At 39.6% G+C, this 25,836-nt stretch overlaps 1 protein-coding gene across 3 annotated transcripts in view; it reads right to left on the bottom strand.

Moving 5' to 3' along the window:
• The window catches only part of eps15l1a (epidermal growth factor receptor pathway substrate 15-like 1a), a 492,163-nt gene that overhangs the window by 37,101 nt on the left and 429,226 nt on the right, over window positions 1-25,836 (bottom strand). For 2 of the 3 annotated variants that reach the window (XM_063032448.1, XM_063032447.1), the window contains one exon: window positions 1,884-2,089. The exons of the other annotated variant lie outside the window; for it this stretch is intronic. In XM_063032448.1, the coding sequence (XP_062888518.1) occupies window positions 1,884-2,089 (206 nt within the window). The remainder of the gene's footprint in view (window positions 1-1,883; window positions 2,090-25,836) is intronic. 3 annotated transcript variants of the gene reach the window in all.

Raw genomic sequence — 25,836 nt, 5'->3', positions numbered from 1 at the left:
AGTTAGCTATATTTCTTCACTTTTTCTCTTCATAACATTTAGTAATTGATACTTTAGATCATATTACAAACAATATTAAAAGAACATAATAAATAGAAGCAAGAGTAGGCTGTTTGCCTCTTACACATGCTTCTCCATTCAATATCATGGCTGAAGTTTTGCCCTGATGCCAGTTTCTTGCAATAATCCCATAACATGTAATTGCCAATATCTAAAACATTAACCACACCCCTTTAAAAATACTAATTACATAGTTTAATTACCATTTGGGTCAATAATTTGCTTGCAGTTTCAGTCCAGAATGGCCAGCATCTTAATCTGAGACTGTAATTTGTGGTTTTAGGTAAGTCAACTGGGAAAAACATCATCCTTACATTTATCCTCTCTCAAGCCTATTACGAATTATAGATGTCCAAATGCAATCAGCTCTCAATGTTCTAAGCTCAAGTCTGGGTCCAGTCTGATTAATATCTCTGTTTCCCAATATATATCCTTAATATATCCATGTATATCCTTAATCTTAATGTAGGCCCAAGTATATTTCCATTTTTGAGAGCTGAAGAGGCACCAGACAAATTAACTGATAATTAAACAGGCCTTCTTTTTCAAATCAGACTATAAGTTCATCAATCTAATGATATACTCTTTATTTTCTTCTCTTCCTTTTGATAGTTCATTGACATGTAACTCAACAACGGATCAAAAAATTATCTTTGGGTCTATATTCTGGCACTCCCTAATGAATGGCACTGTTAAGAGTACCTTCATCAGAAGGACTGGTGGCAGATAATCATCGCCTCCTTGAAAGCCAGTTATAGATCCTGTAGATAAACAATAGTAAACACTCTACCTTTGGAAATAGAGGTGAAGCACATCAAAGAAAGGATACCTTGGGCTAGAAGGTGAACTTAAGAAAACAAGCACAGATTCTAAATGAGGGATGGAGAACTACAATGACAAAGCTACAGATTCTTACAGAAACTCATGCATACAGCCTTATTACAGAAGAAATATAACCTGCTCACACCTGCTGATGTTTTCGGTTGGTTATGTTCACTTCACTAATTGCAGAAGTACATTCACTAGCTTTAAATATAAGCAGAGAGGATACTGATGCACATCAAGTTCATAAGTAATACACTCAGGGCTGAGAGCTGAGTAGTGATACTGTTGGCACAGGTTAATAAAAATCCCAATTTATTATCAATGCCTTGCATGCACCAGATTAAGTATTACTACAAGCAACTGCACTGAAGCACAATCAGATCAGTTGTCTCAAGTTGTGTATGGTAAAGAAATGGAGGGGGGGGGTTTGAGGAGTGGGAGAGAGAGCGGCAAAGAATAGAGAGGACAAGAAAGAAATGTTAACACCCAGCCACCAACCAAATATGAGTTGGCCAAAGGCCTTAGTGATATACCTACCCTGGTTGAAATTTATTAACGACACATATCACCGAAATAAACACTTCAAACCAGTTTATGACAGCAACATTAACAGTCATCACATCCAGTTTAATTATGGCTGGAATTATTCAACCTCTTGCCAATCATTGGTTGTCAATGATTACTGTATTATTTTTTGTCATTATGTCCAGCTTGTTAATTTTATTTTTGAAAAGGTTGCTTGCTGTCATTATAAGGTTGGCCACTGGTTCAATCTTTTTTTCCCTTTACATTAGACAAAAAGCGAGAAAAGGGCAAAAGATATTGAGTAGATCAGTATTATTATGGAAAAATGGCTAGCATGATTTCCACGAGAATGGTAAGTGAAGCTGGTGAGGCGTCCAGTTGTAGGCTTTAGTAGAATGATCCTACTAGCAGAGTGGGTAAGGGTATTGGGAGGGAGTGATTGTGGACAGAGAGTATCACTGATCTCAACTTACAGAGCTGAAGTCTGCAAAACCCAAAGAAGAGTCTTTAGAAGTTTTACTTGAGGAAGAAGGCGTGAAGGGATCTTTACCGCTGAATGGGTCACCGAGCCCCTTTTTACTTTGAAACTGGTCACCGTCATAAGCGCCAAAGGGCTGGAAAGGATCGTGGGACTTGACAGAGTCGGCCGAGCCAGGCCTGTTTACAAGGGTACTTTTACCTGGAAAGTTTAGAAAGAAAAGCATTATTTCCTACCAGGAGGTAAAGTCAGCCTTTAATCTTTCACCAAAGGCACTTAGTTATATCGTATCTCTTTTGTTAATCTTCTGTGATGTCTTATTGACAAGACTTTAGAGTTCTGCTAGGATATTGTGGATGAGTAATTCAAAAGCCAGGCCTCTGCTAGATGAAGTGCATTACACTGCTGTTACACTGTATAGACCGAAGTTCAAAACTCCTTCCCTGCTGTGCCCCCAATATCAAGGACATACTTGTTACCAGCCTGCTTCCACATATGTTTTGGTCAGTGAATCTGACTGTCAATGAATTTTGGTCGATGACTCTGGAGGTATTTAAATGACTGTTTCCAATGATGCATAAAATGCAACTGGAAGATACCGGGGAAAAAATGAAGACAATTACATTAGCTGAAAGGGTTTGGAAACACACTGTAAAACTGAAAACAGGGCATGGTGCATGCTGGTGATAAAACTGATTCTGATTCTGGTGTTGCTTGGTAAAATAGTGGCAAAGAGGTTAATCTGTGTTTCAAAACAGAATCACAGGACGTGTTACTCTTTATCCAAACATAGCTGAAAAAGGTGCTTGAACTTAGCTGAAAATATGCTGACATTTGAATTCTGATTTTCTCCAAGCGAGGTTTATGATTCCAGGTAAAAATGATGTAACAATATTTTGAGAACAGCAACATCATGTGATTTTACAAATAAGACCTTAAAAGAAGAGCAGAATTAGTCCATTTGGCCCATCAAGTCTGCTCCACCATTTCATCATGGCTGATCTACTTTCCCTCTCAACTTCATTCTCCTGCCTTCTCCCCATAACCTTTCATGCCCTGACTAATCAAGAACCTATCAACCTCCATCTTAAACACACCCAATGCAACAAATTCCACAGATTCACCATGCTCTGGCTAAAGAAATTCATCATCTATGTTTTAAATGGTTGTCACTCTATTTTGAGGCTATGCCCACTGCTCCTAGACTCGCTCACTATAGAAAATATCCATTCCACATCCACTCTATCTTGGCCTTCAGTATTCAATAGGTTTCAAAGAGATCCCATCTCATTCTTCTAAACTCCAGCAAGTACAGACCCAGAGCCATCAAATGTTCCTCATAAGATCACACTTTCATTCTCAGAACCAAATGTAACCAAAGATAAAGTTCAGTGATGGCAATTAAATAAAGGGAGTAACGGTGGTGGGAGGGGCAAGATCTATAACCATCTCTTCTACTATTAGTCAGGCTGTGAATTCCATCCTTTAGGAGCCAGGGTAAATGGTGACTAGGCATTTCAATTTGAGGATTGAAAGCACTAAGGGTATCTAATTAGACAATGTTAAGAATTAAAATTTGCAGCAGCAGAAGAATTATACTTAGGCAAGGGAATTGACTATTTTCATTCTCCATGAACACAGAAGTTAGAGTTAACATGATAGAGGTAAAAGAGGATGGGCATTTTCAAACTGATTAAAGCTAACATCACAAACAACAGGAATTCTGCAGATGCTGGAAATTCAAGCAACACACATCAAAGTTGCTGGTGAACGCAGCAGGCCAGGCAGCATCTCTAGGAAGAGGTGCAGTCGACGTTTCAGGCCGAGACCCTTCGTCAGGACTAACTGAAGGAAGAGTGAGTAAGGGACGAGTCCTGACGAAGGGTCTCGGCCTGAAACCTCAACTGTACCTCTTCCTAGAGATGCTGCCTGGCCTGCTGCGTTCACCAGCAACTTTGATGTGTGTTGCTTGAATTTCCAGCATCTGCAGAATTCCTGTTGTTTGCGAATATATATAGACCGCAAGGATTGGTACAGGAAAAGTAGGGTTGAAATCAGAGATGACTTTAAAGTTCCCTTACTTTGACTCGTACTGCCATTGTGCTAAGGGATGACATGTCACAGAATTTGTCCAGGAAAGTAAATGGAATATACTCATCCTCAGGAGAGATTGCATAGATTCGTTTGTCTGGAGCCGAGGGGTGACCTCATCAAGATTTGTAATATTATTCAGTGTTTAGATAGGGGAGATAGTCTCAGTCTTTTTTGTGAGGTTAGGAAGTCTAAAATTATAGGGCATGGAGTTAAGGTGAGAGGGGAAAGATTTAAAGGGTATTCAAAGGACAAGGTTTTCACACAGATTTGGTGGGTATATGGAATGAGCTACAAAAGGTGATGATGTGGAGGAGTACAATTACAATGTTTAAAAGACATTTGGATAAGTAAATGGATAGAAGGGTTTAGAGGGATATGGACCAAATGCAGACAGAAAGGATTGGCATAGATAGGCCTCTTGGTTGGCGTGGACAAATTGGGCCAAGGGTCTCCTCTGCACTGTATAAATCAATCTATGAAAAGCTAAGCCTTCTGTTTAAAACCAAAGATGAAAACACAGAATACTATCGTACAATAATCAGCATGACATATTAATATCTGTGTGGCCAGAAGCTCATTCAGAAGAGGTTACATGAAAGTCCTACATACAAAGGAAATGCGATGCAGTTGTTCATGTATCACTCTTGTACATATCTGTGTTAGTTAAAGCAAAGTTTTGATGAAGCCATGAGGGAAGTTTGTGGGGCTGTGGCAAGCAAGTTCCTTGAAATAATCCCAGGCACTTCTGGAACTTTTAGAAATGAACAGAGGCAAATAACATGAACCTACTCCCTCTAATGACAAAGTTTATCCTTGCACTTCAGTGGAAGGAACAAGAAGGTCCAAGGTCCAAAGCAGCAGAAGGTTCCTTGTGGAAAGTGGAGGAAAGAGGTCCCTGCACTTGAAAGTCCTAGAGGGCCTGAGCAAAGTTGGTGCTCTGACATGAAGCTCTGCTGTTGAATAGCCTGCTGATATTCACTTTCAAGGTTTGAAGTATTAACTGTACCATATCAAGTCAGTATCTTACAAAGGTATTTACTATGCACATTTAAAGTTTCTATGGTATCACACTATTATGACCGTTGCATAGGAATGAAGGACCCATTCATTTCAATAGCTTCTTTGATGATGCTTTGTCAGGAGTGACTCATTTGAGGCAAACTCTCAAATAAAAGTAATATGAAGCAAACCAAAACCCAGAAAGTAAATTAACGGTTTTTGAAACCTTCAATTCTGTCAATGGTGACCAAGCCATGGAAATAATCCCCCATTTGCATCTGCAATAAACTCTTGCTTAATTGAGTCAGTTTGGAGTGAAAAAAAAGCCGAAAGTCAATAAACTTTTACACAGTCACCAAATAGAAGTCTTTCAGTGAGGCAAAATGCAGTTGAGAGAACTCCTAAAAAGTCATTTTAAAAATCAGTTATCTTCACCCACTGAGAGGAGGAATGTGTGTTCCGGGTTCCTCTGGAACTCCATCAATGGTGAATTGGAACATTGATGCAGGATTAAAATAATCATGGCTATATATCACAGAGAAATACAACTAACAGAAATTTTAACATTTTGCTTTGTTAGTGCATGAAGGAAGAATCCTGAAACTCCAATTGTGGATCTGTTCTTAGTAGACTGCATACGCTGAAAGTAGCAGTAAACATTGAACAAATTCTTTAATACATAGCATATTTGTAGATCAGAAAAGAATCATTGCTATTTCCTTAGTAAATGAAAGCAGCAGGCTGAGGGTTATATGGCATTATAGTACCTACTGTAACGTGCTATAAAGCCACAGAAGTTTCAGAATCTCATTGTGAAAGTAGTTAAAAACTGCTTCTTTTGAACTGTGCATAAACACACTAGAAATGTAAGTTGAAGGATTTTAAAACATATTTTAGCATTTGAACATTTTTAAACACAATTGATTGAAAATGGAAATATTAATTATTCAAAATGAGAGAGAACATTTCTGTTAAGATTCTGATTTTGTTCAGTTACCCACAGTTTAGTAGGTGCCCTAAGAGTCATACAGGAGAGTTTATTAGCTCAAAGTTCTTAGGAAAATCATGATAAATATGTGCTTTACATGCATGCACTATCTTTCAATTTCAGAGCATGACTGACAATTTTTAGATCAATTATTAAAAACTGTTCAAAGCAAATTTTCTAACAATTAGCTATTAATACTCTCCAGTCATTTAGAGAAAGTTATCCAGGGTTCTAATATTATATATAAATCTTTAATGCAAATGTTTAATTCTTTAAACTCAGTTCACAGCTGCAATTATCTACTAGTAGTTGGTGGTTAAATACTGCTGACTTTCCAAATGGCTTGGCAAGTTTAAAATTATTTAGTAATTCTAAGTTGGGATAAACATCTCTTGATTGGCTTCTTACTCTTGAACATTATTCGATAGTTCTAGTAGGCAGTGCAGATGTCAGGACATTTGGTACGTGGGAAACACTATGCCTCCTCAAGTACTTCCTGTCAAAATTCATACATAAAAATGCATCCATTAATTTGCACACCCACAATGAATCAATGGTTTGAAAACAAGATGAGGAAAACAAAAGAAAGTCAGCTGATTTGGGGAAAATTTGCCTTATGGAAAAGGAAATCAAATCACAGCTTTAGAACAATAAATCCTATAATATTAAGTACAGGCATACAAGTAGCAGCATGGAGAGGAAATTAGCTAATTTGGCTAACACAGAGCAATAATGAAAGGTTGCTTTCAAAATGGAGGGAAATGTACAGTGAAGTTCTTCAGAGACCAGTACTAAAACTATTGTTTTTCTCTACCTGGACTAGATAAACAGTATACAACTCCTAAACCAGCATAACGTAAAGCATGGTAACATAACTGTGAAGACAATAGAAACAGACCTCAAGGAGACTTAAACAGATTTGTAGAATGGATGGTGATGCAGAGAAATGTGAACTGTTACAATTTGGTAGAAAGACTGAGGGAAAAAGCATCTTTGCAAAGTTTGTTGGCAGTGGCACAGTAGGTTGAGAAACCATACAGGGTCCGGTATTTATAAATAGAAGGATAGAAGGCAAGAGTAAGGAAACTATGACAAACCTTAATTAAACACTCAGTCAGCCATAATTGGCATACTGTACCCTGTTGCAGGTGCCACATTTCAAAAAGATGGAAAAGCTCTAGAGAGGATGTAAAAGAGCTTGATGCAAATGACCCAAGGATGCTGGACTTAAATGTATAGACTACAGCAACTGCAGTTGTTCTTGTACAAGGAAGTTGAGAGAATATCAGAGATATGAAAAATCATTAAGAGCATTTACAGAGCAGATAGAACTTAGAACAGTACAGCACACTATAGGCCCTTCAGTCCAGAATGCTATGCCGACCCTTTAATCTACTCTAAGATCTAATCCTTCCCTCCTGCATAGCACTCCATTTTTCTATCATCCATATGCCTATCTAAGACTCTCTTAAGCACCACTAATGTATCTACCTCTACCACCACCTCTGGCAGCATGCTCCACACACCTACCACTTTCTGTATAAAATACCTACCTCTGACTTCCCCCATACTTTCCTCCAAACACTTTAAAGTTATGACCCTTCATATTAGTCATTTCCACCTTGATTAAAAAGTCCCTGGTTGTCCACCCCACCTCTTATCATCTTGTACACTTCTATCATCTCTCATCCTCCTTCTCTCTGAAGAGAAAAACCCTAGCTCACCAAACCTAGCCTCATAAGACATGCTCTCTAATACAGGTAGTATCCTGGTAAATCTCCTCTGCACTCTCACTAAAACTTCCTCATCCTTCCAATAATGAGACCAGAAACAAACACACTACTCTATGTTTAGTCTAACTGGAGTTTTACAGAGCTGCAACTTTACCTCACAGTTCTTGAATTCATTCCCCTGACTAATGAAAGCCATACACATCATACACTTTCTTAATCACACTATCAACTTGTAATGCAACTTTGAGAGATCTATGCTTGTGGACTCCATGATCCTTCAGTTCCTCCACATGGCCAAGAATCCTGCCATTAACCCTGTATTCTGCCTTCAAGTTGACCTTCCAAAGTGAATCACTTCACACTTTTCCAGATTGAACTCCATCTGCCACTTCTCACCCCAGCTCTGAATCTTATCAATGTCCCAAACAACCTTCTATGCTATAATAACACCACCAACCTTCGTATCATCTGTAAATTTATGAACCAATCCTTCCACTTCCTCATTCAAGTCATTTATGAAAATCACAAAGAGCATGGGTCCCAGACTAGATCCCTGTGGAACATCACTGAAGATCCAGCCAGAATGCGCTCATCTGCTACCACCTCTGTGGGCAAACAAATTCTGAATCTATGTAGCCAAGTTTTCCTAGATCCCATGCCTCCTAACTTTCTGAATGGGAACCTAACTAAAATCCATAGACCACACACATAAAAGTTGCTGGTGAACGTAGCAGGCCAGGCAGCATCTCTAGGAAGAGGTGCAGTCGACGTTTCAGGCCGAGACCCTTCGTCAGGACTAACCATAGACCACATCCACTTCTCTATCTTCAAAGTGCTTTGTCACATCTTCAAGGAATTCAACCAGACTTGTAAGGCATGACCTACTCCTCACAAAGTCACGTTGACTATTTGTAATAAGACCATGCTTCTCCGAAATGCTGATAAGTTCTGTCTCTAAGAATCCTCTCCAATAGTTTTCCCACCATTGACATTAGACTCACTGGTCTAATTTCCAGGGTGATTCCTCTTCCCTTTCTTGAACAAAGGAATAACATTTGCCACCCTCCAATCTTTTATTTCTACTCTTGTCACCAGTGAGGATGCAAAGATCATTGCCAAAGGGCAACAGTTTCTTCCCTCGCTTCCTGTAGTAATCCTGTCCAGTTGTGGGGTCTCATCTATCCTAATACTTTATTTTTTTTTTTTACAAATGATAGAGATAATTTTTTTCCACATTGGTGGCAGTAGGTTAAGACTAGAGTGCATAGAATTAAAGTGATTAGCAAAAGATCCTTAAGTTTTTACACAGCAAACAATTAGCTCCAGAATGCACTGCCAAGAGGATTAGTTGATTCAATTGTGGTATTCTGAAGGAAGCTGGCCAAATATCAGAGAGAAAGGAATATGCAACTCCAGTTAGAGGGAGGAGAGAAGCTGGACTATTTGTTATGCTTTACCATAAAGCCTTCAACAGGCTGAACAGCTTTCTTCTATTGTGTTACCAGTCCCTAATTCTGCACACCCATATAACATTTAAAATTAATTCTCAATTATTTATACACTAGACGTTAAAGGAGCATTAACAACAAACAACTTTTTCAGAGTTTTAGAGTTGAGATTGCAATCAGATCAACCATGATCTCATCAAATGACAGAGCAGGCTTGAAGGGTGGAGTGGCCTGTTCCTGCTTCTGATTTGCACATTTATAAGTAACCTAAGAGGCCGTAACTGTTAACATGTGAATGTGTAATTTCTCCAAAATATAAACCGATTTTTAAAAAAATAGTAACACGTACTTAATTAAAATTTAAGGTTATGAGAGATATAGATATGAGAGGTATATAGCTGATACCTTTTTTGCACCATTCTCCGTAAACTCTAGAGACTGTATGAGTGAAAATCCCAGGAGATCAGCAGTCTCTGAAGTACTCAAATCACTCCGTCTGGCACCAACAATCATTCCACAGTCAAAGTCACTTCGATCACATTCCTTTCCCATTCTGACGTTTGGCCTGAACAACTGAATCTCTTGACCATGTCTGCATACTTTTATGCATTGAGTTGCTGCCACAGGATTGGCTGATTAGACACTTGTATTAACGGGCAGTGTACCTAATGAAGTGGCCACCATATGTACATTACTATGTCAAGAAACGTGGATTTGAATAACTGGAAGGTAGTGGATTGCCCATGCACCAGTTGCCTGTTTCTTCTTGCGTGGATTTGGAAAGATGCTGCTGCAGTAACCTAAGCAGAGTAACTATAGTGCATTGTGTAGATGACACACAGAAGTCATGGTATAAGTGAATCTTTGGAGCATGGGTCAGATGCCAATCGAGCTGGCTATTTAATCCAGTTTCTTAATCTTTGCTGAAGTTTCATCCTTCCAAGTCAGTACCGAGTATTCTATCATGCTGCTGATCTTAGGATGAAGCCAAGATGGATCATCCACTTGGACTATCCAGCCAAACGTGATTTCAAATATTTCATTTTTGGTTGGCACTCACATTGGTTTTCTGCTTTTTGTTCCAAATAGATAGTTCTACATTTCCTTTTAATCATACTCCATTTTCCATCTTTTATTTACTCAATCCGTCCGTAATACATTGCAGAATTGTTGTCTCTCTCTCTCTCTGGTTTTATCATTCCCTCCAACTCCACACCCCCTCCTTTGCCTTGTTGGCAAACCTGGATACAAAACAGTTGGTATCCTTATCACAGTCATTAAGATAGCTTGCAAACAGACAAGGGCAAAGTACTGATGCCCGAGTTAACCCACTTAATACAGCCTGCCAACTAGAAAATGTTCTGAGTATCTGCCTCTTAAATATTTTTCATACATGCTAATTCATAAAGAACCCAATACCTTTTATCTGGTGTAGAAACTTTTTATAAAGGAGCATGTCCCCAAAGGACTGCAATAAACTTGATTAAGTTTTATTTTTCATAAAATCTCATTGACCCTGTATAATAATGTTTTGCTTTCCACAGTGACAACCAGTGATAGGCTAAATGACCTGTAGCCCCCCATTTACTCCCCTCTGCTTTTCTTGAACTGTGCCACTTTATTACTGGCCAGGGTCTTATCAAAACTTAAGGAATTTTAGAAGATTGAAACCATTCTGTCTACTATCATGCATGCACTTGGTTTAGAACCTCAAGATTCAGGCAATCAAAATCAGGCCATTTGTCAGTCATCAGCCCAATTAGTATGCACAATATTTTTTTATCCAATGAAGGTCATTGTGGTGATCCACAGGATCATTTTCTCTGTACACCGAATAATTTCCTGTTGTAATGTCACTCAGAATAGTGATCCACTTTGGGTCTCTAGTGTCACCGTGAAAACAACATGATAAGCAACATGAATGCAATTAGGGTGTTGATGTTGGGAATACAGGTGTCCCCTGCTTTACGGAAGTTCGCTTTACGCCACTTCGCTTTTATGAAAGACCTACATTAGTATCTTTTCGCTAACCGAAAGAAATCCGAAGAGGGTTTTCGCTTTTACAGAAAAAGGCGCCCGCTTTAAACTTGTGTTTACCCCGAGAAAGACTACCATGACCATGAGGCCTTGCGCGGGCAGGTGTGTGTGCATGCCTGTACATGCCGATTTTTTTCTACAAATCGGTTTTTGGCTAAATCTTCCTGATTCTGATAAGTGAAACTACACTGTACATACATTATTTCTACTTTATATAGTCCACGTATTTATCATATCATTCCTGCTTTTACTATATGTTAGTATTATTTTAGGTTTTATGTGCTATTTGGTGGGTTAATTTTTGGGTCTGGGAATGCTCAAAAATTTTTTCCATATAAATTAATGGTAATTAATGGTAATTTACACCATTTCGGCTTACGAAAGGTTTCATAGGAACGCTCTACTTTTGGATAGCGGGGGAAACCTGTAATGGTCTGGTGGAAAATCTGAGGAAAGACATTCTTGCCATAGAGGGAGTACAAAGAAGGTTCACCAGATTGATTCCTGGGATGGCAGAACTTTCATATGATGGAAGACTGGATCGACTAGGCTTATACTTGTTAGAATTTAGAAGATTGAGGGGGGATCTTAGTGAAACGTATAAAATCCTAAAGGGATTGGACAGGCTAGATGCAGGAAGATTGCTCCCAATGTTGGGGAAGTCCAGAACGAGGGGTCACAGTTTGAGGATAAAGGGGAAGCCTTTTAGGACCGAGTTTAGGAAAAACTTCTTCACACACAGAGTGGTGAATCTGTGGAATTCTCTGCCTCAGGAAACAGTTGAGGCCAGTTCATTGGCTATATTATTTAAGAGGGAGTTAGATATGGCCCTTGTGGCTAAAGGGATCGGGGGTATGGAGAGAAGGCAGGTACAGGGTTCTGAGTTGGATGATCAGCCATGATCATACTGAATGGCAGTGCAGGCTCGAAGGGCCGAATGGCCTACTCCTGCACCTATCTTCTATGTTTCTATGTTTCTAAAATGTCAACAACATTTTGCTTAAGGTGCTGGTGGATTTGGAGAATTTTACAAATTTTTAGCATGAGCTTTTGCCCTGGGTTTTAGTCTTCATCTTCAGGTACACTGTCTCAGATGGTCAAGTCTGGTACCGATATGAAAGCAGTCTTCTGAGATAAGAATCTCATGTTTTCCAAAGTCCCATTATTTACCTTTATTGCCAGTGGACAGCACTGAAATGTGGAGCCAGGTTGTAAGTTTGTTTTGCTATACAACATGTAATACTCTTTCTCCTATAAACTTCAGTGCCTCATCTGAAATGGAGGCAATTCAAGCAGAGGTTTCCCAATTGTCCTGTAGATAAGCTTCACTTCCAGCAGGAAACATCAAAGGCGAGATGCAAAGAGAAACTTTAGAAAAAAAAACAGCTTGGCACTGGTCAGCTTGTTAAAATCATGCCCATTATATCTCTAGATGGACTGAATCCACACAGCAATTTGGGGAGCAGTTCTTTAGCCATTAGAAGACAACAACGGAGGAAAGCCCTGGTGATATCCTTCTCTGCAGCCAACATCAGAGAGACCCCTCTATCGATTATGCATATGAATGCTGTCTTTATTAAAGATGACCATATTTAGGGCATCACTGAGATCCCCTGGCATGCCTTCTCGGATGTGGAAGACAAGACTGTGAAATTGTTAACTGAAATTTCTACTAAATTTTAGAACATCAGGTAATTTTAGAATGAGTTAAGACCATGAATTCCCAGCTCTAATTTCTGGTTTAAGTCAGGTTAATCCCTTAGATCAATAACATTAGTGGCAGCAAATCTTGTTTCAGTCTTCCTGATTTTGAAGACAGAGAGCAACTACAGTTGAGTTTGAAAATCTGTAGCTCAACTATCTGATTTTGTAGATTGCTTAGGTAAGTATTTTTACAACAATTGGACAAGTTCAAAGAACATTCAGCACTTGTGGAAATATAGTATACCACACTGCAAAACAGCACTCCAGGCAAGGAAGTGAGAAAGGAGATGGAAGAAATAGGAAAAGAAGTGAGAAGAACTAAATGCCAACACTACTAGAGAACTGTTTCTGAGATTGGTCCAACATTTGTTTGTGATTAAAAATGTAAGACTCGTGGATAATGAATAATTGAGAATTAACTACACCTGCAGGTATATTGCCAAATATTTATTGACCAATATAAACACAGTGAGAGCCCAACTTGGCTGTTCACCAGCTGCTAATGCAACATCTATGTGCTAACAATCTGGTTTAAATGTACAGTATTGTGTCACAGCCCAGCTGAATTTAATGGGGTGGTTCATGAGCTTTGATTATGACTAATGCATTTTCAGATCAACATTTCATAGCTCTTTTAAAAAAAATCCTGTTCTTTGCAAGTTGAATAGGAATCAGCCACTACCAGTCACCCACAAACACCAACCATATCTTGGCTGACACACAACCCACCTTCAAAAATATCAAGGAGAAAACCACTTATTGTCAAATAAAAACTCTTTGTGCAAATACAGCAGCTAAGACTATTTTAATTAATTGTGGTGTATTTCAACTTGCTTTTTGTGAAGAACTGTCTCAAAGGTATTCAGAGTACTGATACAACTTTGAAGGAAAAGAGAAAGAAAACAAGAAAGATACAAATGATTCAGATTGCAAATATTTGTGTACATGGGTGTTTTATCACCCTTTGGTCTGATGAAAAAGATAACACAATGATAAGCTGTGAAGCATGGTGTCAGCCTCCTTTTACTGACAGTGTTTATCAGAAAGCACTGCTGAGCTTGTTCCCATGATGAAACAATTATTATTTGTGCCAAGAAATACATTTCAAAATTTGCTGTGTCTTGCATACATTACACTGGTACAGCATATATTACACTGGTGGTGAAGAAAAAGGCAGAGTGAAATGTAGTAAAATGCAAGTAAAAGATCAGTAAGACAAGTTGGGCAATGGAAGATTTGCAAATGGGGAGACAGAAACATGAATATTGGAATTCTGGAATGGCTGAGGAGCAAGGGAGAGTAAGAAGTGACAAAGGAATTGATTAACGAGAGCATTCTGAAGAATTCAGTAAGGGTAACATGAAGGAAAGCCAGCAGGACTTACACTAAAGCAAAAACGTAAGATTAAAAGTAACTCACCCAGCCAGACTATTTCCTTGCTTGTTGAAAGAAGCCATTATTGCTGCATCACAGGCCCAAGAACTAAAGCAGTATTCTCTTTAACATACTGACTCTTAATAAAAGTGGGTTTGTGGGCTATATTAGCTATTTTACACCACATTCAATCCCCAAAATCCAAACCAATCTGTTCTTAAGCTCACAAAAAAAGATACAATGCAGGAGGCCATTCAGCCCAGTGTCCTTGTTGGTCAAAGAGAAGCTACCCAGCCTAATCCTACCATCTAACATTGGCCTATAGTCCTGCATGACACAGCTTTTCAAAAACATAACTAGGAGGGTTTTTTAGGTTCTTTCAGCCTTGCTGGCAATGAGTTTCTGAAACCTACCAGCAACTGAGTGAAAATGTTTTTTGTCATTTTCCTTTTAATCCTACTAAACTTATACCCTTTGGTTTTGGATAGAAATATTTTAGGGGGTCTGGATCAAACAAAAGCAGATGAGTTTAGCTTGAATAGACATTATGGTTGGCATGGACAAGTTGTGCTGAAGGTTCTTTTCCTATGCTGTGTAACTATGATTCAATTTTGACCATCTTGGCAAGGAAAAATCTTATTTATTCATTCTGACACCCCCCCCCCATGATTTTTTACATCCTAATAATATCTCTCTTCAGTCCCAAACAAAAACAACCTACTTTCTTCATAGCTACAATTTTATAGCGCTAGCAAGGTCTCACATCTCATCTACACTCTCCAGAACAATCACACCTTTCCTGTAAAGCTGATGACCATAACTTTATGCAGTGGCCCAACCAGAGTTAAGTATAGTCCTTGCTTCCTGCTTTTACTGTCATATTTGCCACTCTCCCTTCAACTCCATGTGGGACCACATCAAAACCCTTTCTAAATTCTATACAAACCAGATCAAAAACGCTGTCCTCATTGACCCTCCATGTTATCTTCCCAAATAATTCTATTAAATTAGTCATGTATATGATGTTCTTTTAACAAAGCCATGCTGAGGGTCCCCAAATAATCTGTGCTTTTATATTTGGCCCCTTAGAATGGATTTATTTATAATATGCTAATTATAGCCTGTAAGTCCTTGTAATTAAGTAACTATGCAATATCGCCAATCTTTCATTCATCTGGCTCCACTTCAGTAAGCACAGAAGATAGAAAGATTGCAGTCAGAGCACTGCAATTCCTTGTTAGCAAATGTTCCAGATTCCTCGGTTTTGTTTAATTTGAAGGTATGTGCAGGTGTTGGACAAGAATGGTATCTTTCAGGGAAAGTAAGCGAAATTTTCATAGAATTTTTTCATGATGGTATTTTCAATCTACTTTTAGAGAAAACACATTATAAAATTGTAGGAGTGAAAGGGGCAATACAGAAATATAAAAATAAAAACAAGTTTCATCAGTTAACTTTGTTGAAACATGGCAGTTATTTGAAAATATTTACCATAACCACTAACGTGGAAAAAAATTGTTTCTTGCAGTCTTAGCTGAAATATTCATATTTAGTGCATGTACCCAAATACCCTGAAAAGCCACAGCATTGGTATTGGTACACCAAAACCACAAGTGCAAGGGCCTCAGGTTTTATACAGAAAAACATTTTGAAAAGGCATTAGATGATGTCCCAGACTTCAAAGAAATCAAAATTATGACCTGCTCAGTTAGAAGTAGCAAAGGCAACTTATTGTGGACAGATTCTCCTCTCTCTCCACCAAGAACACTGTCTTCCCTCCCTCCATCCTCACTTCACCGAGAACACAGCCGTCCCTCCATCCTCACTGCACCGGGAACACAGCCCTCCCTCCATCCTCACTACACCGAGGGCACTACCTGTCCCTCCTTCCACCTCACTATAAAGAGCTCATTGTCTCAGAAGATTTAATTCAGAAAGTTAGCACCTGTGTCCTCACAAAGTACAGTCTAAATTACCCAGTACCAGAATAGCCCTCTAAGGCAGCACACATTCATCAGAGTACAATGGTGCTAGAAAGTTTGCGAACCCTTTAGAATTTTCACTATTTCTGCATAAATATAATCAAAAATGTGATCAGAGCTTCAAGTAAGTCCTAAAACTAGATAAAGAAAACTCTTTGCTTCCAATAACTGGTGTGACCTCCACCACCCCCGTTTGTACAGCAATAACTTTAACCAAATGTTTCCAGTAACTGCTGATCAGTCCTGCACATCAGTTCGGAAGAATTTTAGGTCACTCCTCCATACAAAACTACCTCAACTCTGGTACGTTGCTGGGCTTCCTTGCATGAACTGCTTGCTTCAAGTCCTTTCATAACATTTCTATATGATTAAGGTCAGGACTTTGACTTGGCCATTCCAAAATGTGAAATTTCTTCTGCTTTAACCATTCTTTGGTAGACTGACTTGTGTGTTTAGGGTTGTTTTCTTGCTGCATGGCCCACTTTCTCTTGAGCTTCAGTTCACAAATGGATATCCTGACATTTTCCTGTAGAATTTGCTAGTACAATTGAGAATTCATAGTTCTATCAATAAGGGCAGCAAAGCAGGCCCAAACCATGACACTACCACCACCATGTTTCACAGACAAGGTGAGGCTCTTATACTGGAATGCAATGTTTGCTTTTCCCCAAACATAACGCTTCTCACTTAAGCCAAAAAATTCTATTTTGAACTCATCCATCCACAGAACATTCTTTCAATAGCCTTCTGGCTTATCCACATGGTCTTTAGCAAACTTTAGATGGGCAGTAATGTTCTTCTTGGAGAACAGTGGCCTTCTCCTTGCAAACCTGCCATTGATGTTCAGTGTTTGCCTGATGGAAGACTCATGAACACTAACATTAGCCAATACAAGAGAGGTCTATAGCTCTTTAGATGTTACCCTGTGGTTTTTCCTGACATCCTGGAATATTACACACCATCTGTGATTTTTGTTGGTTGACCAATCCTGGGTTAAATTTCTTCCATTTGTACACCATCTGCCTGACTGTGGATTGGCAGAGCCCAAACTCTTTAATTGGCTATGTGCAGAACCAAAGGAAATGGTCGGCTATGTGCGGAACCAAAGGAAATGGGGGAGATCTTAAATAGGTTTTTTGCATCTGTATTTACTAAGGAAACTGGCATGAAGTCTATGGAATTAAGGGAAACAAGTAGTGAGATCATGGAAACTGTACAGAATGAAAAGGAGGAGGTGATTGCTGTCTTGAGGAAAATTAAAGTGGATAAATCCCCTGGACCTGACAGGGTATTCCCTCGGACCTTGAAGGAGACTAGTGTTGAAATTGCAGGGGCCCTGGCAGAAATATTTAAAATGTCGCTGTCTACAGGTGAGGTGCCAGAGGATTGGCGAGTGGCTCATGTTGTTCCGTTGTTTAAAAAAGGATCGAAAAGTAATCCGGGAAATTATAGGCCGTTAAGTTTAACGTCGGTAGTAAGTGAGTTATTGGAGGGAGTACTAAGAGACAGAATCTACAAGCATTTGGATAGACAGGGACTTATTAGGGAGAGTCAACATGGCTTTGTGTGTGGTAGGTCATGTTTGACCAATCTATTCGAGTTTTTCAAGGAGGTTACCAGGAAAGTGGATGAAGGGAAGGCAGTGGATATTGTCTACATGGACTTCAGTAAGGCCTTTGACAAGGTCCTGCATGGGAGGTTAGTTAGGAAAATTCAGTTGCTAGGTATACATGGAGAGGTGGTAAATTGGAGTAGACATTGGCTCAATGGAAGAAGCCAAAGAGTGGTAGTAGAGAATTGCTTCTCCGAGTGGTGGCCTGTGACTAGTGGTGTGCCACAGGGATCAGTGCTGGGTCCATTGTTATTTGTCATCTATATCAATGATCTGGATGATAATGTGGTAAATTGGATCAGCAAATTTGCTGATGATATAGAGATTGGAGGTGTAGTAGACAGTGAGGAAGGTTTTCAGAGCCTGCAGAGGGACTTGGACCAGCTGGAAAAATGGGCTGAAAAATGGCAGATGGAGTTTAATACAGACAAGTGTGAGGTATTGCACGTTGGAAGGACAAACCAAGGTAGAACATACAGGGTTAACGGTAAGGCACTGAGGAGTGCAGTGGAACAGAGGGATCAGGGAATACAGATACAAAATTCCCTAAAAGTGGCGTCACAGGTAGATAGGGTCGTAAAGAGAGCTTTTGGTACATTGGCCTTTATTAATCAAAGTATTGAGTATAAGAGCTGGAATGTTATGATGAGGTTGTATAAGGCATTGGTGAGGCCGAATCTGGAGTATTGTGTTCAGTTTTGGTCACTAAATTACAGGAAGGATATAAATAAGATTGAAAGAGTGCAGAGAAGGTTTACAAGGATGTTGCCGGGACTTGAGAAATTCAGTTACAGAGAAAGGTTGAATAGGTTAGGACTTTATTCCCTGGAGCGTAGAAGAATGAGGGGAGATTTGATAGAGGTATATAAAATTATGATGGGTATAGATAGAGTGAATGCAAGCAGGCTTTTTCCACTGAGGCTAGGGGAGAAAAAAAACAGAGGACATGGGTTAAGGGTGAAGGGGGAAAAGTTTAAAGGGAACATTGGGGGGGCTTCTTCACACAGAGTGGTGGGAGTGTGGAATGAGCTGCCAGACGAGGTGGTAAATGCGGGTTCTTTTTTAACATTTAAGAATAAATTGGACAGATACATGGATGGGAGGTGTATGGAGGGATATGGTCTGTGTGCAGGTCAGTGGGACTAGGCAAAAAATGGTTCGGCACAGCCAAGGCCTGTTTCTGTGCTGTAGTTTTTCTATGGTTTCTAAATAGTTTTGTATCCTTCTCCAGCCTGGTGACCATTAAGAACCGTTTTTCTGAGATCCTCAGAAACCCCCTTTGATTGAGGCATGCCACGCTTCCAAAAGCCTGTGCGGTGAAGATCAGACTTAAATAGTGAAGACCCAGGTTCACCTTCATTAAATAGGGCAGGGTCTCTCACACTCATGCCTGATTGTCATCCTATTGACTGAAACACCTGACTCTAATTTCCCTTTTAAATGAACTGATAATCCTAAAGGTTCACATATTTTTTCCCAGAAATACATTTTTTCTCAATGAACAAATGAACAAGTATAATGTTTTTTGTGTTATTTATTTAATTGGGTTCTCTATCTAGTTTTAGGACTTATGTGAAGATCTAATCACATTTTAGGCCATATTTACGCAGAAATAGAGAAAATTCTGTAGGGTTTACAATCTTTCTAGCACCATTGTATATTGTAAGTAACCATTAGAGTTAGAGGGGTGCCTAGTACTAAGTAGCTCTACGCTACTCACAACACCAGCTGGCAAATTTCACATCTCCTTTCAATAATTTCTCCTTCCACTTGCAAAAGCTCAGGTGAACTAACAATCCAGCAAACTATCTTTTACTACTATGCTGCAGGTAGCACAAGGTTATTGACTTAACTTTGTACAAAATCATCGTGTCAAAAGTTTGCTAACTTTTCCTTTGGTCTTCTCTCCCCAACCTTTTTCCTGTGTCTCCCATTAACTTCTCCACTACCCTTAGGTTGATTTGAAAGAGACCCACATCAGTTTCATGGGCCAACCATTTGATGTGAAAGTGACATGAGATGTCAAATGATCATTCTTTGATCAGCCTGTCACTTACAAATAATCACTTCCAAATGAATGTACATCATCAAGTTTTCTACCCTCATTAACTCTCCATCTTCAAACTTCTTTCCCTGACCAAATTCTCTATGCTTGCTGTTTCACATTACTCCAAAAAGCTAACAATAGTTAATGACATACTTCTCATTCAACACCTTTCCATGTTGCCACTGTCCTCAGAATAAGACTTATTATCACTGACATAAACTCAGCGGGCACTTTATTAGGTACCTCCCTCTACCTAATAAAGTAGCAACTGAGCACGTTTGTGGTCTTCTGCTGCTGTAGCCTATCCACCTCAAGGTTCAACATGTGTATACAGAGATGTGTTGTGTTCACTTGCCTATAACTACTGATGAGACGCTAAGCCAGGAGATACAACAACAAAGCTGGAACACAAAATAAACCTTTATATAATGCATCCCAAAGCATGACTATTTAAACTGTTTACCCAAGAACAATCAAGACGTTGTTCGGAACAACACAGAGTCAATGACACAATGGACAGAGTCCATAGGAGTGAAGCAAAATAGTATCAACTGCATGAACCCTGTACAGATTACAGAGGAGGAGGTATTTACTGTCTTCAGGCAACTTAGAGTGGATAAATCCCCAGCACCTGACAAGGTGTTCCCTCAGGCCCTGCAGGAGGCAAGTGCAGAAACTGAAAGGGCCTTAGCAGAGATACTTAAATCATCTTTAATGACAGGTGAGTTACCAGAGGATATTATTGGCCAGTGATCCTGACAATAGTAGTGGGAAAATTATTCTGAGGGACCAGATATATATGAGCATTTGGATTTACATGGACTGATTAAAGATAGTCAGCAAGGTTTCGTGCATGGTAGGTCATGTCTAATCAATCTTATAGATTTTTTTGTGCAAGTTATCAGGAAAGTAAATGAAGGCAAGGCAGTGGATGTTCCCCCTCACGTTCCCCTTAAACACTTCACCTTTCACCTTTAACTCATGACCTCTAGTTAGTCTCATCCAACCTCAGTGGAGGATGCCTGAATCTTTCACATTCATGATTGACAACACCAGCATACGTAATGAAGTCATTGGCATTGTGTTTAACCATCTTTAAGGAATGGTAGAAAACACTGAAGAGAGATGACTGCTCTCCAAAAGTGTTTGTTGGACAGCTTGGTCAAACAATAGGTCACGTGGGTTCTTAGGCAAAATGACGAGGAAATAACGCTAACGTTCGCAGTACCAAAATTTCAGAGCAAAGTACGTGCCTTCCATGAGTCTTTACTGCCGAATGCAATCCAAAAAATATCATCTTAACATTCAAACCAGGATTAAAACGTAACTCCTGAAGTAGTATCAAACTGGAACTTGGTAATGGAAGCAGCAACTGACTCATATGAGTTCTGTTTAGTGTTTGACATCAGTGTCATTGGATGCACTGATAACCTGTTTGTCAAGCTTTCAAAATAATTTCAGCTGGACTGCTTCAAATTAAGCACGCTGCTGTTGTAAGATTACATACAAGTCTTCTGCTGAAATTCCCATTGTTAATATAATACAGAACCTCATCAGCAATTTGTTGTATTTGCTCACCCGTAACTACTGATGAGACACAAGGCCAGGAGACAGAACATAATCCAGAATATGAAATAAACTTTTATTCAGTAAATCCATGCATCTACAAAAACCTCAACAGTGCATCCCAAAACACATTTATTTAAATGGTTTACCTAAGAACATTTGATACATTGTTAGGAACAACAACCAATCAGTGATAGTCAGCCTAGGATTGGTTATCAGCCAACCAATCCTAGGTTGGTTGTTTCAATTCGCAATAACAATATGCTATTCTGTACACCATTGGTGTAAAGCATGGTTGTCTGTGTTCCTGTCGCCCTCCTGTCAGCTTGAATGAGCCTAGCCATTGTTCTCTGACCTCGCTTATTAACATCATTCTCTGTAAACTCTGGAGACTGTTGTGTGTGAAAATCCCAGAAGACAAGCAGATTCTGAGATACTCAAACCACCCCATCTGGCATCAACAATCATTCCACATTCAAAATTACATAGATCACACTTCTTCCCCATTCTGCTATCTGGCCTGAACAACTACATTGCTTGACCATGCTTTTATGTTTGGCTGATAAGATGTTTGCATTAATAAGCAGGTGTACAGCGGTAACTAATAAAGTGACCACTGAGTACATGTTGCAAATTTATTTGTTTTGCAGCAGCAGTAGTAGAGTGTAATATCTTAAAATATTACTATGGATCACATAAATAAATAAATAAACAGTGTGAAAAGAGAACAAAATCATTAATGGACTGTTCAGAAATCTGATTGTAGAGGGAAGAATATGTTCCTAAAATATTAAGCATGTATCTTCAGGTAAGTAATGTGGTTACATCCTGAGATTGCTGACAGTGTACATGCTTTTCCTTTAATTTGTCAAAGGCTACAAGACCCCTTTCTTTTCACTACATCACTTTTGACCTTGCTTAACGTTACACAAAGGTTTATGATAAATAGCACCATGACTCCTTAGAACATAAAATACCATAGCATCTTGAACAGACCTTTACGGTTTACTTTCCCCCTATCACCTCCTAACATGCAACACACCACACTTGTTTGGATTAAACTCCATCTGCCATATCTCCTTCCATATCTTTTAATTGATCTATATACTGTTGCAACCTTTGACAGCCCTCTGCACTGTCTACAACTCCACCAATCTTTGTGTCACCTGCAAACTTAATAACACACACATTTTCATCTGTTATTTATTGCACAAAAAAGTTTGTGAACCCTTTACAATTACCTGGCTTTCTGCATTAACTACTCATAAAACGTGGTCTGACCGTCATTTAAAACACAACAACAGACAAACACAATCTGCCAAAACTGATAACACACAAACAATCATATTTCCCATCAATACTGAGTACACTACTTAAACAATCACAGTCTACGTTCAAAAAAGTATGTCAACCACTGGGGTAATGCCTTCTACAAAAGCTATTTGGAGTCAGGTGTTCCAGTCAATGAGATGAGATTGGAGGTGTGGGTTGTAGAGGTGCCCTGCTCTATAAAAAAGACACACAAAGTCAGGTTACTGGTACAGGTCTACAATCCTTTATCCGAAATCCTTGGAGCCAGTTGCATCTTGGAATTCAGAATTTTTCGGATTTCAGACCCACCCCCCCCCCGCCGATACCAAAAAACACGTATGCTCAAGTCCCTTATTTAACCTGTCTCAGTGCAGTGGACTTCAGGACCCAGCGGCACACCAAACCTACACACATCCTCCCATATACTTTAAATCATCTCAAGATTACTTATAATACCTAATACAATGTAAATGCTATGTAAATAATTGTTATACTGTATTGTTTAGGGAAGAATGACAAGAAGAAATTTTACTTCCAACAAAAACATTCAATAAAACATAAAATTATACAGCTTCAAATAAACTGAATTAAACACATGGTAAATGACTTATTGGAATAAATGTAGAACGCCACTGTCACTGTCACTATAAAACTTCAGTAACTTGTCTTTCTGTTTATTTAAATCATATACAGTGGTAGTTCCGACACTATTTTCTTCAGTAAGACGCCGCACAGACACACCACGATCAAGCTTCTGCAATAACTCCACTTTCTGCATTATTGATAGAGAAGATTCCTTCTCTTTTTCTCATTGTTACCCATAGGGGTATCTGCAGCTCTTTTTCACATTTTCACAGTGAAATTAAACACAGTCAACAGTGAAAACAAAATATCAGCGAACAGCAATGCACGTGTAACCAGTACAAGCGCTGAGCCACAACTGACAATAGACAATAGGTGCAGTAGTAGGCCATTCGGCCCTTCGAGCCAGTACCGCCATTGACTGTGATCATGGCTGATCGTCCACAATCAGTACCCTGTTCCTGCCTTCTCCCCATATCCGTTGACTCCACTATCTTTAAGAGCTCTATCTAACTTTTTCTTGAAAGAATCCAGAGAATTGGCCTCCACTGCCTTCTGAGGCAGAGCATTCCACAGATCCACAAACCTCTGTGTGAAAAAGTTTTTCCTCAACTCCGTTCTAAATGATCTATCCCTTATTCTTAAACTGTGACCTCTTGTTCTCGACTCCCCCAACATCGGGAAAATGTTTCCTACCTCTAGTGTGTCCAATCCCTTAATAGTCTTACATGTTTCAATCAGATCCCTTCTCATCCTTCTAAATTCCAGTGTATACAAGCCCAGTCACTCCAATCTTTCAACATATGACATCCTCGCCATCCTTGGAATTAACCTAGTGAACCTACGCTGCACTCCCTCCATAGCAAGAATGTCCTTCCTCAAATTTGGAGACCAAAACTGCACACAATACTCCAGGTGGGGTCTCACCAGGGCCTTGTACAACTGCAGAAGGACCTCATTGCTCCTATACTCCTCTCCCCTTGTTATGAAGGCCAACATACCATTAGCTTTCTTCACTGCCTGCTGTACCTGTATGCTTACTTTCAGTGAATGATGAACAAGGACACCCAGATCTCGTTGTACTTCCCCTTTTCCTAACTTGACACCATTCAGATAGTAATCTGCCTTCCTGTTCTTGCCACCAAAGTGGATAACCTCACATTTATCCACATTAAACTGCATCTGCCATGCATCTGCCCACTCACCCAACCTGTCCAAGTCACCCTGCATTCTTATAATATCCTCCTCACATTTCACACTGTCACCCAGCTTTGTGCATTCTGCAAATTTGCTAATGCTACTTTTAATCCCTTCATCTAAATCATTAATATATATTGTAAATAGCTGCGGTCCCAGCACCGAGCCTTCCGGTACCCCACTAGTCACTGCCTGCCATTCTGAAAAGGACCCGTTAATCTCAACTCTTTGTTTCCTGTCTGCCAACCAATTTTCTATTCATATCAGTGCCCTACCCCCAATAACATGTGCTCTAATTTTGCCGACTAACCTCCTATGTGGGACCTTATCAAAGGCTTTCTGAAAGTCCAGGTACACTACATCCACTCGCTTTCCCATGTCCATTTTCATAGTTACATCCTCAAAAAATTCCAGAAGATTAATCAAGCATGATTTCCCCTTCTTAAATCCATGCTGACTCGGACCTATCCTGCTACTGCTTTCCAAATATGATGCTATTTTCATTTCACTAGCCTCTGCTAGTGCTGCCACGTCACACCTGAGTGACGTCAGCTGTTGGCAAAAAAAACTTCAATTTTCCGAGCTTTTTGGATTTCAAAATTTTGGATAAAGGAATGTGCACCTGTACAGCCTACACTTCTCAAGAAAGATCTGTTTATGTGCACCATGCCTTAATTAAAACAACTTTCAGAGGACCTTAGAAGAATTGTAGAGATGCATGAAGCTGGAAAAGGCTACAAAAGCATTACTAAAGACCTGAGTGCCTAGGTCCAGACACAGTAAGAGAAATTGTTTACAAATGGAGGAAATTTATTACTGAGGGAATGATCTACCGGGGAAATCCCTAGTGACTGGATCTCTGGCACTGAGTCTGGTTCTGTGGGTCAGAAGGAAGGTGGGGGGGGGGGGGCAGTGAAAGAAGAGGAATGAAGTAGTGGTAGAGGATTCCATAGTTAGAGAAGTACACAGGTAATTCTGTGGACGTGAAAAAGACACCCAGATGGTATATTTGCTCCCAGGTTCCAGGGTCAGGGATGTCTCAGAATTGGGTCCACAGCATTCTAAAGGGGGAGGGGGAGGAGCCAGAAGTCATGGTACATATTGGTACCAATGAAATTGGTAGGAAACGGGAGGAGGTCCTGAATAAAGAATATAGGGAGTTGAGTAGAAAACTGAAAAGCAGGAACTCCAGTGCCAGGGTTTCAGATTTCTGGATCATTGAGATCTCTTCTGGGGAAGGTATGACTTGTACAAAAAGGACGGGTTACACCTGA

Source organism: Mobula hypostoma, chromosome 24 (genome assembly GCF_963921235.1).
Source record: "Mobula hypostoma chromosome 24, sMobHyp1.1, whole genome shotgun sequence".
Classification (NCBI taxonomy): Eukaryota; Metazoa; Chordata; class Chondrichthyes; order Myliobatiformes; family Myliobatidae; genus Mobula; species Mobula hypostoma.
Note: the sequence above shows the minus strand (reverse complement) of the source record. Positions and strands in the feature narration are given on the sequence as shown.